This window comes from Hesperophylax consimilis, chromosome 12 (genome assembly GCF_061612785.1).
Source record: "Hesperophylax consimilis isolate HC1 chromosome 12, BYU_Hcon_1.0, whole genome shotgun sequence".
Taxonomy (NCBI): domain Eukaryota; kingdom Metazoa; phylum Arthropoda; class Insecta; order Trichoptera; family Limnephilidae; genus Hesperophylax; species Hesperophylax consimilis.
In genome coordinates, this window is record NC_142847.1 from 5,060,772 (window position 1) to 5,073,076 (window position 12,305).

At 33.9% G+C, this 12,305-nt stretch overlaps 1 protein-coding gene across 1 annotated transcript in view; it reads left to right on the forward strand.

Annotated features, from left to right (window-relative positions):
• The first annotated feature begins 1,124 nt into the window (after nucleotides 1–1,124).
• Nucleotides 1,125–12,305, forward strand: part of LOC149419035 (uncharacterized) — a 38,026-nt gene continuing 26,845 nt past the window's right edge. The window contains exons 1-4 of the mRNA XM_089638062.1: nucleotides 1,125–1,188; nucleotides 1,557–1,870; nucleotides 6,610–6,843; nucleotides 7,586–7,762. Coding sequence (XP_089494188.1) covers nucleotides 1,582–1,870; nucleotides 6,610–6,843; nucleotides 7,586–7,762 — 700 coding nt within the window. The 5' untranslated portion in view covers nucleotides 1,125–1,188; nucleotides 1,557–1,581. The remainder of the gene's footprint in view (nucleotides 1,189–1,556; nucleotides 1,871–6,609; nucleotides 6,844–7,585; nucleotides 7,763–12,305) is intronic.

The following is a 12,305-nucleotide window of genomic DNA, read 5'->3' on the forward strand; positions in this document are numbered from 1 at the left end:
CAATGCCCAGAGTTGCTAAATAAGATTCAATTCAATGTACCTGCGCGTTCAACCCGCTCTGATGTCCTGTTCAGGGTGGATCAGTGCAAAACGAACTCTAAGCAGAATTCTTGCCTGAACAGACTATGCAATAATTACAATAGCCTATTATCCAGGGTGGATATTTTCAGTTGCGAACTTACCAAATACAAGAGGTCCATAACATAATATTTCTCCGATGGTTATATATTATGATTGTTTATATTTCTATTATGATTTGATTTACCTATATCTAAAACCTCTCTCCATGGCTATAAATTTTTCGTTTTGTATAATCTTTTGTTTTGTATAAATTTTTGATTTCATATTCCTTTCTTACAAATTTAAATTACTCATTCCTTATTATGCTGACTCAGTAGGTAGAGGTAAAGTCACAAGGGGGAAATCCATAATTGGTTTTATTTTGGCTATATAATACTTATGTACAGACTGAAATAAATGTAAACTGTCGATTTCTCGAAAATTAATAAATAAACTAATGTATTTTTTTTAAATACCATACAGTTTCATTTTTTGATATGAAACAATACATAGGATTTTGCCGAATACAGCGTTCAAGTGATTCAATGTACAGAATCAAGATTGAATTTTCATAGTGCCGAAATATTTCGAAGATATCTAGTTTCTTAATTTGAACACCTCTGATATATGGGTGAGATGGTATGGGGTGTGGTGTAGTGGTTGTTTGAAATACATTGTAATAATATACATATTCCTATTCCACACTAGTACAGTTCCTACCTCACTTACAATATTTAGTTGTGAGGACAGTTGAATTTCCTTTCCGGTGGGGTGGTGTGATGACCTTGACGATGAATATGACAAACAGAAATACATACCTTTTTATTAGCGCTATTACCCGCTTAATAAAAGCGGGAAAGTTAATGTTTTTGTCGGAATATATGAATGGAGGATTGGATTAAATATTTTGAATGTTTAAATAACATAACGGGTTCTAAAAATAAGATAAAATTATAATTTTGCAAGTCAATAAATCTCGCGTGGAATTGCCGCCATTTTTCAAAAATAGTTTCATCCCTTTGACACAAGATGCCCCTTGCGGGGGGCAGATGTTTGCTGACTCAAATTTATGTTAGAAACACAGTGGAAAAATCTAGGGAAACAAAAGAAAATGGTGTAAATAATATGGTAAGTTTGACAATAAATATTTAATCGTGTATAAAATCGGTCTCCGTGTCTTGTTGGCCAGTTTGATCGTCAGTTTGGCGTAAATGAACGCCGGTAAAAATAAAAAAACAACCGTCTAATATACCGGGGATGGGGTCGAATGGCGGGGGTTGCGCATTTTGCCATCTCCGTCGGACGCCTTAATTGCCGTCAAACGTTCGTGTCCGCGAAAGGTGTGAAAGTTTCGTGTATTTACTTACGCCGATAGTGAAAATTATCGCAATATTACGAAAATGTGCGCGGTTCCGGTTTACGAGATGCGAAAAATCGATGACCTCTTTAACATTGGGATAGGCCGAAGGCTAATTAAAGTTTTTAATTATCCGCAGGGCAACTAGATGTAATTTGACAACAATGAATTTTTCACCATTTACGGGCCACTTTCCCGCGACAATACCGACGATACACCAGTTTGCTGCCAAGTTCACTCATGATGGCACCGCCACCGCTCTGGTGCAGAGTCAGGACTCTGGCAACCGCTACCACGCCAACAACGTCAGCCACTTCAACCAGCACCACACATCGCTGGGCATGGCTGTCAATGTGGGCAAGTTTCGGCAGGCGGAGAATGTGGTGGTTAGCCTCAACAACGTGCCCAACTCGGGGGGGAACGCCGCCCAGCAGAACAGCATCATGCATACAGGTTGGTGTCCAAGTTTTATTATTTCCTTGCCATGTTGTAAATACCGGTGCGGAAGTCACAATCTAATCAACAAATCCCATTCATGTTATATGACACACCAATTGCTATTTCTGTTGACCTACTTTGATATACACTGACAACATTTTTATCTGCATTTGATTGTGTATTTTAATTCATTTCAAGTACCCACTTACCGGGGATTTACAATTTCAGCAATATTAAATTAATACATTCTGGATAAAGATGTTGTTTGATAATTATTTTGATCCGTAAAAAAGGTGTTTTATTTTGTACCTGTCAATATGATTAATTTGAGACTTTGGCATTGTCAACATTTGAGGAAAGTTCTTGCTGAAATAAATGATTGGTAGGAGAATGAAAAGAGGAAGAGGAAGACTGGAATAGTAGCCATACAAAGAGAAATTCTAATAATTAAAAAAACCCACACAAATTTCATTCAGTTCATTGAACCCTCGTGGGGTTATGAACCCACCATAAATGGTCTTAGTCCATTCGTACACAAGCGACTCAAGTTACGCATAGCATATGCGCCGTTGTGAATACCTGCCATATTATTTTGCTAGTATTAGTACAGTTAGTTTGACATCAGTTGCACGCTACTTGAGTTGCATCATCTACTACTCGTTTGACAGAAATGACTTCCGAACATGATTTGAATGTTAAATTTGTTCTGGAGGTAAGAAAATATCAATGTTTATGTAACTATAATTTACCAGAGTATGTTAGAAAAGATTTATTAATATTTATTTCACTGTATGGGTGAACCCAAAATCTTCTTTTAGATAGTTTTTATGCTTGTATATAAAGAAGAACGATATTATTGTCTTCGTCGCTAGAGTCACTTGACATTTTATAAATTCCACGGCTGCACTTGAACAAATTATCAAGTATAATTCAGGTAGCGCAGTGTACCGAAATCAGCTTTAAAGAGTAGCATATCTGTAGACTACTTGTGGTTGCATCACAGTCATGTAGGTGTGAGCTCTGCCAGAGAGGTACAAGTATATCTCAAAACTAAATCAAGAACTAAATACAACAATACCAAGTGTTACAGTGATCATGTATTATATGTTACACAAAATATAAAGGTACACACCTATTTTAAAACACTTAGCAGTGATTTTTTTATTAATTTTCTCCTATTCCGCTTCACTCTTAATACGCAATATTTCACTTTCAAATAAATGGATTTAGCTTTATTAATTCAAAACATGATTTATTATGTCGGGGGAGACGGTAATGTACGCACTTTTAATTTTAATTTCGTTTATTAAGTCACTTACGCGATATGTCAATTAGTATGCGGCGCCGCCGAAAGCGACTATGTTCATATCAAGAGTTGGATTATATTCATAATATCGTAATTCATACCTACAAAATATTTCATAGATATTGCTGCCAACCAAAAAAATTAGTATTGCCATATTAAATAAATAATATCATCGTGTATAATTAATCCATATTAATATGTAAGTCAATGTATTATTTATAACAAATAATCAACAGATAATTAAATAAAATAACCCGAATAACAAACAAATAGAATAAAATGTGATTAAACGTATTCCGTTTAGGTTAGGTTAGGTTAGAACATGGATAATAGGTATTAGAATTAAATCACAAACCAGTCTATACAAACCTAGCGTAGCCCACATACTATTTGAAAACTGGGATGTAACTCTAAAGGGGACGCGAGCAGGCGTTATTAAAGGGGCATTTTTTGCTATAGAAAATCACAGTTAGATTAGGTTAGGTTATATATATATATTAATTTAATATTTTCAAGATTTTATTTTCTTTAACTGAATTAGTTAGTAGGTAGGTACTGTACCTAACCCGCGCACTGGCTAGGTAAATAACTAGTTGTGGTATTTCCGGCAAATGTCACATTATTTTGTTTCTTTGAAATCTCGTGTGACATATCGCGTAAGTGACTTAATAAACGAAATTAAAATTAAAAGTGCTTATTTTTCCGTCTCCCCCGACATAATAAATCATGTTTTGAATTAATAAAGCTAAACCCATTTATTTGAAAGTGAAATATTGCGTATTAAGAGTGAAGCGGAATTCGTAACCTTTACCATTTTTTTTATTCAACCAACATCTAAAGTAATTTTTTTGTAATATGTTGCAGTTGCCAAAAGTACGGTAATTGCTTGATATTTAACCTAAATCTTAATTTTGTTTCAAACATTATAAATAGTGGAAATAGCTGATCAGTTAGATAACTTGTCTATACTTCCGTGTATGGAGACAAACAATGCTCTCGTAGTTCAACAAATATTATTGCCCTAAAAATATTCGCAATGAAAGTCCGAAGCATAAACCGAAATTTTAATGAATTGTTGTTAGCAATCACAGACCTGACCTCTGACTTTAATCATTTTAAGTGAATGTTGGATCAATGAAAATTATATTCCTAGAAACATAATAAACTGCACACACTACAACACACAGAATAACCTAACTCAAAATGATGGAGACATTATATACATAAAAAACACATATCTCTCTCAGTAAACGAAATCGTAACCCATCACTCTAACTGTCTCAAAATTGTTATAGATAAACACGTAACCATTTTTTCTATATATCGATAACCTAGCACATCTAACATAACCCCTTTTCTAAATTCACTAAATCACTCCTTATCTGATTGTGATAATATCCTTATTATTGGTGATCTCAATGCAAATATTATTATTGCATTCATCCTCAAGCGAATGAATATATAAATCTACTAACTCTACAAGGTTTCGTCCCAGCCATCTCAGCACCCACCAGAGTATGTGGCTCGTCAGCAAGTTGTATTGATCATGTATTTTCAAAATGTAAATAAAAAAACTAGATCCCTTGTATACCAATGCACGGTCACAGACCACTACGCTACCATAACCTCTCTTTCGCACAAAATACACAAACCGCCGCCGGGTGAAATCTCACAAAAGAAAATATCCTATAATACACCATTTCAACTGGTCTCTCAGGAAATTTGGTCAAATATTTACAAACAGAATGATCCCAACTCTTCCTGCCAATCTCTTGTCGACACACTACATAACCATTTAACCAATGCCACATCCGACACAACTCACAAAACTAAACGCCGTGACACTAAACTCAAACCTTGGATAACTGCTGGTATAATTCATTCTATCCGCAAGCGTGATAAACTTCACGCAATCTGTAAAAATAATCCTGACGACTACGAATCTGACTTATTCTATAAGAAATACAGAAATGTGTGTAAAAAAATTACTTCAAAGGCCAGAGAAAGGCCATTTCTAGACACAAGCGCCAGCTTCTATAGAAGAGGAACATTATTACTATAAAAAACTAATCAATAATGACGAAAATGACAAAAAAAAGGGATATTATTAAGGACATATCTTACACCAAACAAACGACAACACCCATCAATAAGATTAACAGTGAAGAATGAAGTGAATCTGAAAAAATCGCACACCATTTCAATGAATTTTTTACTTCAATCGGTCCTAACCTTTCCAATCATATTGTGGCCAGATATAATGTTTCGGAACATGACCTTGCTAAAAAAATATCCCTGGCCCCCTTGAGATAGAGTACATTTATTTTCACTCCCGCCACAAAACTAGAAATAATAGAAATCATTTCTACTAAACTTACTAAGCACCTGAAAGTTTTTATTGCGAAGCCTCTCCAGCATATTATAAACTCAAGCCTCCAATCTGGCATATTCCCAAACTCTCTCAAACATGCTTCAATCATCCCCATATTCAAATCAGGTGACAGATTCTCCCATAATAATTACAGGCCAATATCCCTATTGAGCACAATTTCCAAAATCATTGAAAAAGTAGTATAACTAAGACTCCTCAAGTTCCTATCAAATAACCAGTATGGTTGTCGCAAAGATCGTAGTACTGCAGATGCAATTGCAACCTTTACCAAACTGATATTTGATAACCTCGATGGAGGCAATAAACCTCTTGCTGTCTGTCTAGATCTGTCTAAAGCCTTCAATACAATTTCACACCTCATTCTTCTAAAAAAACTACAACAGATTGGGATAGAAGGTACTGCCCTGATGTGGTTTAAAAACTACCTCACACAGGGATCATAAACAACTGTCATTCACTCCAATCAGGAATATAAAAGTAAACATTTACCGATCTCCTATTTCTCGTATATATGAACTCCTTATTGAATTTGGACATCGACGGTAATATAATATCTTGCGCAGACAATACGGTTATAATATTTACAAGTAAAACATTAATAGAGACAGCTAATTGTGGACTGAACAAAATAAAATAAAAAATGGTTAGACTTTAACCTCCTCACACTAAATGTTCAAAAAACTCAATTCATACATTTCTCAATCCGTAAACTTAAGCTCCCAGAAAACCTTCCTAAATTAATCATTCACACTTGCTCACAAAACCTAGATGCATCTCCACTATCTCTTAATAACAGTTGTGCATGCCCAATTCTCAAACGGACTAATGAAATGAAGTACCTAGGTGTCATTATAGATAACCAATTACGTTGGGAGGCCCATATTAGCTCCATAACAAAGAGACTACGGAAGTCATGCTATATTTTCTACTCTCTTCGATCAATCCTTGACATAAAAACTTTAAGAAGTGTTTATTTTGCTCCATTTGATTCAATAGCAACTTATGGCATTATAGGATGGGGAGGATAAAAAAAAATGTTTTGTCTCTTAACTCCAGTTAACACAGGCGGCAAATACCATACCATAACAACAGCAACCACCTCCTCTTCAGGCCTGAACAACCTCAGCCACCAGTACTCGGGGCAGATTTCCGTGCCCTACTCTCAACAGCAGGGGGTTTCGGAGACCCTGCAGCAGCAACAACAGCTGAAGGGGGACAGGGATAAAGGAAACAGAGAGGGCCAGTATGACCAGGACATGATGAATGCCACCATATTACATCAACAGCAAGGTGAGGAAAAGTTCTTACTTATGATTTTATGAATAACTTTTTAAGAGTTTTTTTTTAAAAATCTTTTTATCAAAATCCATTGTAATATGGAGGTGTGCACACATGGCGATGTGATAATATTAAAGCTTTTTTTGATTTTGAAATAGTCACCCAAATGTCAGGACAAAACCAGAATTTCTGCATATGTGGATTTACGCTCGCCAAGCCACTACACATTACACAACGCGGCACAATGATTCGCTAGTAAGGCAAAGATAGTGCCCGCCTCCGAGAGCAACCAACTTCATGTAAGCGGAGGAGAGTGGAGAAGTCACATGGAACGGTAGCTGACATAGCACGCATTGTTTAGTTTGAGGAGCTCCCCAATTAAATAACACTTCCGAAGCAGAACCGATCATGTACGATTTTGTTTAATTTTGTGATGTTTAAGTCCCATTTTCCCTCCTTTCACTCTTTCCTAAAAAAATTCTCTTCACACAGCTTCCCCAAAGATGATTTTGGTGAAATAAATGTGATTAATAAACAAAAACATATTTCAAATTGTTGATCTTTTGGAATCACTTTTTATCACGGCTTATCATCATTTTTTTATGTTAACTCCACACAGGAGGCCCTGAGGAAAATAAATTCCCGCAGGGCCTGTCATCTTCGGCGATGCTGTGTAGAGGGTTTTTTTGAGGAAAGGAAGGAGTTAACACACAGAGTCTTCAATACAACACCTATATATGAATTTAATTTCCAGCATCCCAGAACCAGAACCAGCTCCAACAGCTGCAGCAGGCGGCGGGCTCGCAGCAGCAGCTGGTGGTGGTGGTGCACGAGTCCAAGGAGCACAACTCTTCGGGCAAGAGCATCAAGCAGGAGAGCCGCTCCGACATCCGCGAGAGGACGCCCACCAACGGCAACTCTGACTTCTTGGGTAATTCTTTTCTATTTTCATCATCCAAATCATTATCAATGGATGAGAGAGCGGAAACTGATAAATTCTGATTGACATTTGCTGCAAGTGGCTCAATACTGCAAACTCAATTCCAAAGTCAATGACTTATTATGTAATATACTTTGTTTTGCTCCTAATCCATTCATTAGTATTTCTATCTCTCAAAGAGATACTGAGCATTCCTCTTTCTTTATATGAAGAATGTGTGGCCGTATGTCACGGACATAAATAGTCCATGTTATATACCTAATACTTAAAGTTACTTCAATTTAAATATTAGCCTATGTAATTTCGTATCAGTGGAAATACGGACAGAGAATCCTAGAATATAATGTGCCAAAGTAACATAAAAAATTGTGAATTCCAAAATAGATTCAGCTATATGCTGAAAACATGGCTCATAAGTAGAAATTCTTTATACTAATCATCACTGTCAATAAATAGTTGTTATTTATTGGCATGTAGATTTAGTGTGATTTTAGACTGTGTGCCAATAATAATAATCTGAATAACCGTTTTTAATACGCATTAAAAAAAAAAAAAAAAACATTTGATTTAACTTAATGACAATAAACAATAATTTTTGCATTTACGTTTTTGAAAAATATTGATATTTTGATTTTTAATATTTTATTTATCCGTAAATTTGCCATATGAAGTTCGCGCATAGTTTGCGTTTGTTTGTAGGCAGTGTAGGCACTGCCAACCTAACAATAAAAAAACATGAAACACAATGGAAAGCTAGAAACGCAAAAATCTAAATATAATTAATAATAATTGATTGTAAACAAATCTCTAATCTGATATATATTAATTTACCTTTACCCATTTAGGCAATTATTCGTGATCGCTGCCCACGCTTAATACGAGTTTGTTTTAAATAAAACGTTTTGATTTTAGGTTAGGTTAGGTTGGGTTATTATAGGTTAGGTTTTTTTAGATTGGGTTAATATAGGTTAGGTTGGGATAGGTTTTGTTAGGTTGGGTTATTATAGGATAGGATAGGTTAGGTAAGGTTAGGTTGGGTTATGATAGGTTTGGTAAGATTGGGTTATTATAGGTTAGGTTGGGTTATGTTATTTTAGTTATTTCTATGGAGTTTATAACTGACCAAGCAAATATTTTCAGTCTACAAAAAGTGCTAAAAATCGTGATCTACATTGTGCTTCTCGTAAACAAACAAAGTGCAACACATTAAAAAAGTGCATTGTATAACAATGGGCAATGTACAACTTTTGGGCAAAAAAGCTTCTTATATCATAGTATTAAACTCTACAACAAAATACCACTCACACTCAAAAACCTCAACACTTTAACATTTAAATCTGAAATAAAAAGCTGGATACTTAACATAGGAAGATCTGAAATAGAAAATTTACTGAAATCAAACACAGACTAAAACAGAATCAACTGAACTATACCAAAAAACATTTCATATATATAACTATACCAAAAAACACTTCATATATATATATCAAAAAAACATCTTACTTATTTTAAAATTATAAAAAAAATATATATATATATATTGCATGATATTTGTTCATAATTAAATTTATTTGTAACTTTGATGTAATATTAATTTTCTTATAATTAAATTATACATAATATGTAAATGAAATCCTCAGCACAGGAGATCCCAGTGAGGATATCATTATATCTATTTGTTACACAAAAAAAAGATAATAAAACACTTATTATTATTATTATTACAAATAATAAATAATTATAGTGAGAATAAACTTATTAAAATCGTGAACTTATTATAGGTTAGGTTGGGTTATGTTATTTTAGTTATTTCTATGGAGTTTATAATTGACCAAGCAAAGATTTTCAGTCTACAAAAAGTGCTAAAAATCGTGATCTACATTGTGCTTCTCGTAAACAAACAAAGTGTAACACATTAAAAAAGTGCATTGTATTACAAATAATAAATAATTATAGTGAGAATAAACTTATTAAAATCGTGAACTTATTATAGGTTAGGTTGGGTTATGTTATTTTAGTTATTTCTATGGAGTTTATAAATGACCAAGCAAAGATTTTCAGTCTACAAAAAGTGCTAAAAATCGTGATCTACATTGTGCTTCTCGTAAACAAACAAAGTGTAACACATTAAAAAAGTGCATTGTATTACAAATAATAAATAATTATAGTGGGAATAAACTTATTAAAATCGTGAACTTAAAAATAAAAATCTTGAAATTAGCATGACAAGTGACATTTGACAAGTAATAAGTCATAGACAAAAACATTACCAGAATTCTGTACTGGCTGTTACTACAACAGGAGGCAACTTTAAATTCTGAGCAAAGTGGGGCAATATTGAACACAATTTTTTTGAGAACTATGAAATGTCAAATACACGCAGCAATAAATATAACATCGAAAAGGAGGAAAAACCAAACATAGAAAAAATATTTGAATATATATAGATAAAAAATTTGAATCATTGAAAAAAGATATAATTAATACAATAGAGTCTAAAGAATATGGAATCCATAAGAAGTATTGAATATATTAGCACTCAATACGATGAAATAATTTGATCTGAATAATAGCCACAATAATAAAATTCAAAATAAACTTGAAAATATAAAAAAAGATCACCAGGGAAAAAATCTTCAATTAAAAAACTAAAACTCAGACTGGATGAAATGGAATACATCTCAAAACTTGACAGCCTGGAAATAGCAGGAATCCCACAAAAAAACGGAGAGCAGCTGGTGGACATTGTTAAAAAAGTCGCATCTGCAGCAGGACTAACATTTAAACACGCCTATATCAGCAGTGCAACCAGATCCACGGATGGAAGAATTAATGCTCCACTTAAAATCCTTGTAAAATTTACGGACATAAAACAAAAAGATATTCTTCTAACTAAAAAAAAGGGAACTTGACCTCGATTTACTAAAAGAGTTAACCAGTGAAAAAATATATAAAAAAAGGGAAAATAATAAGTCCCTATCGAAAGGAGTTGCTATGGAAAACCAAATAATTGGCGAAAGAAAAAAAGTACGATTATGAATGGTTTAAAAATGGAAAAATAATGGTTATTTATATTAATCATCTAGATGACTTGGATAAATTAATCTAACAAAATACCTAACTGAACCAACCGTATTCAAGTACTCCTAAAATGGATAAGGAAACAATTATTACAAATGAACCAGATAGACTGTTAACTTTGAAAAACAATTTTAATATTTTAAATAAAAATATACAAAGTATCAACAAAAATTTCGATGAACTTCAAATCCTAATTAAGAATCTAAAAATGAATCTAGATATAATTATCCTCACCGAATGCTGGATAAAGGATAAATTCTCCCCTACATATTAACCGGTACATCTCCTATTTTTTTTTAACAATACTAGCTATTTATCGATCACCAGCAATAACAAATATTAATCCGTTAATAAGCTTTATTTACAAAAAAACACTAATATAAAATATCTAGCACCTATAGGCAAAAGTGACCATATATGTTTGTTGTCAACTCTACAAGTAAGTACCAGCCATAACAACGGATCCTCCGGCCCGAGAGGCAAGAAGCCAAGACCCAACTATCACATAGCAGATTATGATAAAATAAATGAAACCTTAAGCACTCGTGATATAATGTGGTCTCTCGTGGAAACCACTACAACTGAAGAAAAGTGGAACTTTTTTACAAACATGTTTGAAGAGAAGATTGTGTCAAAAATACCACTATCCAAAGGCAATAAAAACCACAATAAGAACAAACCTTGGATCGACAAACGCATACTAGCATTGATTAAAGGGAAAAAGAAAGCCTGGGATGGTTATAGATTATCCAGAAAACACATGGGGAATGTAAATGAGATTGAAAATGAGTATTACAGAGAATATAAACTGAAAAATAACTAACTTGTGTCGCAACTAAGAAATACCAGAAAAAACTTTGAGCAAAAATTGATTGACAGCGGACAGAAACCATTTTACAGTTATATAAGGAAACAGATTGCCTCAAAAGTGTCTACTCCAACCATACTATATAACTTCTCTAACGAAACAGTTACCAGCGAGATAGACATAGCGAACATCCTTGCAACACAATTTGAAAAAACCTATGTCAATGAACCAGACACCAGTATACCAACTATTAGTCAAGATGTGTATGTAGATAGTTCACTATGCGAAATAGAATTCACTCCATCAGCAGTTGAGAATATTTTCAAGGGGTTACGAGAAGATAGCGCTACTGGCCCTGATAATATTCCTGCTATTGTTCTCAAAAAGTGTGCAGCAACTCTCAGTCATCCCATAGCTCTGGTTATGCAACAATCCTTTTTAGATGGGAAACTCCCTAAAGATTGGAAGAGAGCTATAATTACACCCATCTACAAAAAAGGTGATAAACTCAAACCAGCAAATTACAGACCTATAAGCTTGACTAGTATTATCTGCAAAACCACGAGACGAGATACGCTCGTTCCTGATCAAACTTGACATAATCTCAAACAAACAACATGGATTTGTGCCAAAAAGATCCACGAT